Raw genomic sequence first — 3,962 nt, forward strand, 5'->3', positions numbered from 1 at the left:
ATCCATTTGGATAATTCTGCAACACTACCCGTAGCATTTCGATCGAAAGGCTACTAATGGGTGGTTGCCGAAGCATTGACAGGGTCAAACAGTTTTATTGGTGTATCCATTGAATGAAGTATCTCGTAACTTCATTTCTTTTCAAAATACTTCAAAGATCAAATATTTTCAAGTTTTATTTGTAGGTCCCATCTATGGGATGACCTCTTGAATCTTATTATACTTGGAATAGTAGTAGTTCTAGTAGATTCTAAAATGGTATAAGTGTAGCGAAGTAATTGGTAACTTCATCTTCTTTTAAAACTTATACCCAGTAAGTAATTACCTTACACATGATAAAAGATTCTAGTAAGTATCCATTTAGATACTTGTATTATTGTTATCACTATATATTATCTTGCGAGCTGTAAGGCTCACTCTTGCTTTATTTCTTCATCACACAATAACAGTTAGGAAAGATGGCCAGACTCCAGCAGACCCAGCGCAAGCGCGTGGGAAGCGTCCTGCGTCTTCCCGTTGATGTTGTAGCTGCTATAGCTGCAGAGGTAGATCTATTGATAGATCAGGCATTATACTTTTGAGAATTAATTATGTATAATTATAACTTGTGGCAGATAATGGCAATTAACTGTAAATTTATCAAGTAATCATTTTGGGTTGTAATAACTTTTAATTGTGGATTCAAGGACTTGTACTTATTTAATTTCATCTCTGAGACTATAACGGGTTGTGGTGTGTGTTAGTGTGGGGTCACAGCATAAGGTTATTTATTATTAATTAAGTGAAGTGATATTGTGGAAAGAAAGACCGTGATGACCCGGATCCCTGACCCCGGATCTGGGGGTGTTACACAAATCTTCCTTTTCTGGCTTGGCATATCTTTAGCATCCCGTGATTACTTTAATCTCCTCTGTCAGTTAATCTTTGCCATTGATCTTGCACATCTCTCAAGCTGCTTTTTGTAGACTTGTCAATCCAGCTGTGTGAATTGTTTGTTGATTTGCAACCTTGGATATTGAACTGTTCTGCAATTCTGTACTTAGAGAAATTTCTTCACTTCGAGATCTCCAATCAAGCTGTAGAGAACTCGACATCTCGATAGGCATGTTGGCTTGTCTATATCTCTGAAACTTCATTGTTAACTTGACTTATCGACAACTCTGAGTTCTCTAGTGAATTTTGGTTTATCGATAACTCAAAGTTCTCTAATGGAATTTAGCTTATCGATAACTCAGAGTTCTCTAATGAATGTATACTTGTCGATATCTCTGAGTTCTCGAATGGGCAATTCCCGAGTTCTCTATACCCGGTGGATGTTGCTTATCCGTCGAGTAGTGAAGGCTTATCAGTCGAGTAGACATTGCTCATCCGTCGAGTAGATATTGCTCATCCGTCGGGTAGATGTTATTCATCCGTCGGTACTCTCTGGAGTTTAAATGATTTCTCGATAAGTCATTCTGGAGTTCTCGAATGATTTCTCTATAACACTAATTTTGTGACTTGTAGAGATCTTGACTTAGAATGTTTTACACCAAACAGATTTATTCAACTCCAAGCTTCTTCATAATTCTTCTGAGGCATGATCATCTTGATCTTCTTCCAGATAGAATTCTTAGGCTTGACACTGTTTAGAGAAAAATGCTCCAGTCTGCTCCATTTACATTTTACAGACATTAAGTGTTATAAGTATGAATTATAGATTAAGGTTACAATACAACTAATCTTAGGGTTGTCAGTATGACTTAGTCTTGTTATGTTACAGGCATGTCTTGCACAACAATGGCAATTAGCTAAACAAGGCAAACTAGCTAGTTCATGGGCTGCTCTATTAGCTTGATTCCTAACAAAGTGAATTGATGTGCTTGGCAACTCCTCCAGGAGCATTTTACATGAAAAAGCACTTTTTCCAATTCTAATAAGTCTTTACATTCTTCTTAATTTCGTGAATCACCAACATCAAATCTGTCTCGATTACCACCTATGACGCCGTGATTTGCTGCATCTTAATCCATGCTAGAGCCTCTCTAACACCAATGGACTCTGCTTCAAAAACCGTAGCTATTGCTTCTCTACAAATTACCCTTCCAGCCACAAAAGTCCCAGTATGATCCCTTAAAACCATACATATCGAGAAAGTTGCATCAGCTGAATGAAAAGAAGCATCAGCATTGACTTTATTGGAGCCTGGGTCTAGTGTTTTCCATCGGTGACTACTGCTAACAGCTTGATGACAATGATGTTGTCTCGCCTTCTTCTTTAGGCGCTCTGCTCTCCAAATTTGATATGTTTGGCACTACTATCCATAGCTATCACTACAATAATGGATTTCTCCTCCCAAACCTTTTTATTTTTCCACATCCAAACACTCCAAAGCACTATGCAGATCTTCAACAGATCCTCCTCTTTCGCCATGGAGAGCATATACAAAAGCCAATTTGGAGCATCCTCCACTGAAGACATATCTTGCTCAAAACCCACATGATTCCAGCATTGTTTGGCAAACTGACAGTCAAAAAATATATGCAACATATATTCTATGTCGTTATTACACATGGGACAAGTTATAGGGAGGCAAATACCTTTAGAACAAAGTCTCCATCTGACTGGAATTGAATTACGACAAAATTTCCAAATGAATATCTGAATTTTGTGAGGAATGAATAAAGACCAAATTCTCTTCCACCCATGACATTGGATGACTTCCTCATTGCTTGTATACTGCATAAGCCAGAACCTATAACCATGTAGTTGATTCCGCCCATACTAATTTATCTCTCACATCTCAACTAGGAATCGGAGTAGCAAGAATTGCTTTGGCATCCATGGGGAGAAAATTCTCCCTCACCATACCAACATTACAACTTCTTGATGTACCATCGATATAAATAGAGACCTTCCCATTCCTGCCTACATACATGTGATCATTCTCCACACAAAATTATTCCTTACTCCTGAGTCATTGATCTCTTGTAGCATAAATATCCTCACCATTTTCAACCACCCACCTATACCTCTTCCGAAGAGATTGTAATGTGGTTAACAGACCTTTCCAAACAAAACTCGGATTGTGACCTTCTTGACCATCAAGCATACTGTTACTAGAGAAATATCGAGCCTTGAAAATTCTTGAGACCAGCAAATGGGGATTTTCGATCATATTCCAACATTGCTTGCCCAACAAAGCTAAATTAAAGCCATATAAATTTTGAAATCCCAGTCCACCACTAGGTTTTGGCTTGCTCATCTTATTCCATGATAACCAGTTTAATCCCTTCCCTTCATCATTGTTTGATCGCCACCAAAACTTATTAAACATAATCTCGAGATCTTGACAAATGAACTTAGGTAATAAGAAGCAGGACATGGTGTAAGCTGGAATAGCTTGAGCAACATTCCCTATAAGAACCATTTTCCCAGCCCTTGACACTGGTTTCTTGTACCATCACTGTATCCGTTTATTAGCACGATCTTTAAAATAACCAAACACTCTTGTTTTCGAACGACCTACAAGTGAAGGAAGGCCCAGATAATTAGTGCCAACAATACTATTATGAACACCAAGTATATTCGATATTTTTGCCCTCTGTTCTTGTCTCATATTGGAACTAAAGTAGATCCCCGACTTCGTGTAATTCACTGACTACCCAGAACATCTTTCGTAGTTAACCAAAACTGATTTAACAGCATGAACTTCGACAGTCGTTCCTCGAAAGAAAAGGAAGCTGTCATATGCGAACAAAATATGAGAGACAACGGGCGCTGTAGGAACAATTCTTAAACCATGAATCATGTTAGTGGCTACTGCGTGATCCAAATCATTCGAGAGGCCTTCAACACACATGAGAAAAAGTTAAGGTGATGGAGGATCACCTTGCATTAGTCCTCGTTTAGGTAAGATTAGGCCAACCATCGAGTCATTAATACAAATGTGATACGACACTGTTTTCACATATAGCAGCATC

General features: G+C 38.3%; 1 protein-coding gene across 1 annotated transcript; it reads right to left on the bottom strand.

The window, feature by feature from the left end:
* Positions 1–2,956: 2,956 nt before the first annotated feature.
* Positions 2,957–3,409, bottom strand: LOC141718643 (putative mitochondrial protein AtMg00310). The gene has a single exon (XM_074521021.1). It carries the CDS (start codon positions 3,407–3,409, stop codon positions 2,957–2,959), a length of 453 nt encoding a protein of 150 aa, XP_074377122.1.
* Between the last annotated feature and the right edge of the window lie 553 nt (positions 3,410–3,962).

Source organism: Apium graveolens, chromosome 4, assembly GCF_009905375.1.
Source record: "Apium graveolens cultivar Ventura chromosome 4, ASM990537v1, whole genome shotgun sequence".
Lineage (NCBI taxonomy): Eukaryota > Viridiplantae > Streptophyta > Magnoliopsida > Apiales > Apiaceae > Apium > Apium graveolens.

Excerpts from the sequence above, each read along its gene's own strand:
- LOC141718643 (XM_074521021.1), bottom strand. The coding sequence starts at position 3,409 with ATGGTTCTTATAGGGAATGTTGCTCAAGCTATTCCAGCTTACACCATG.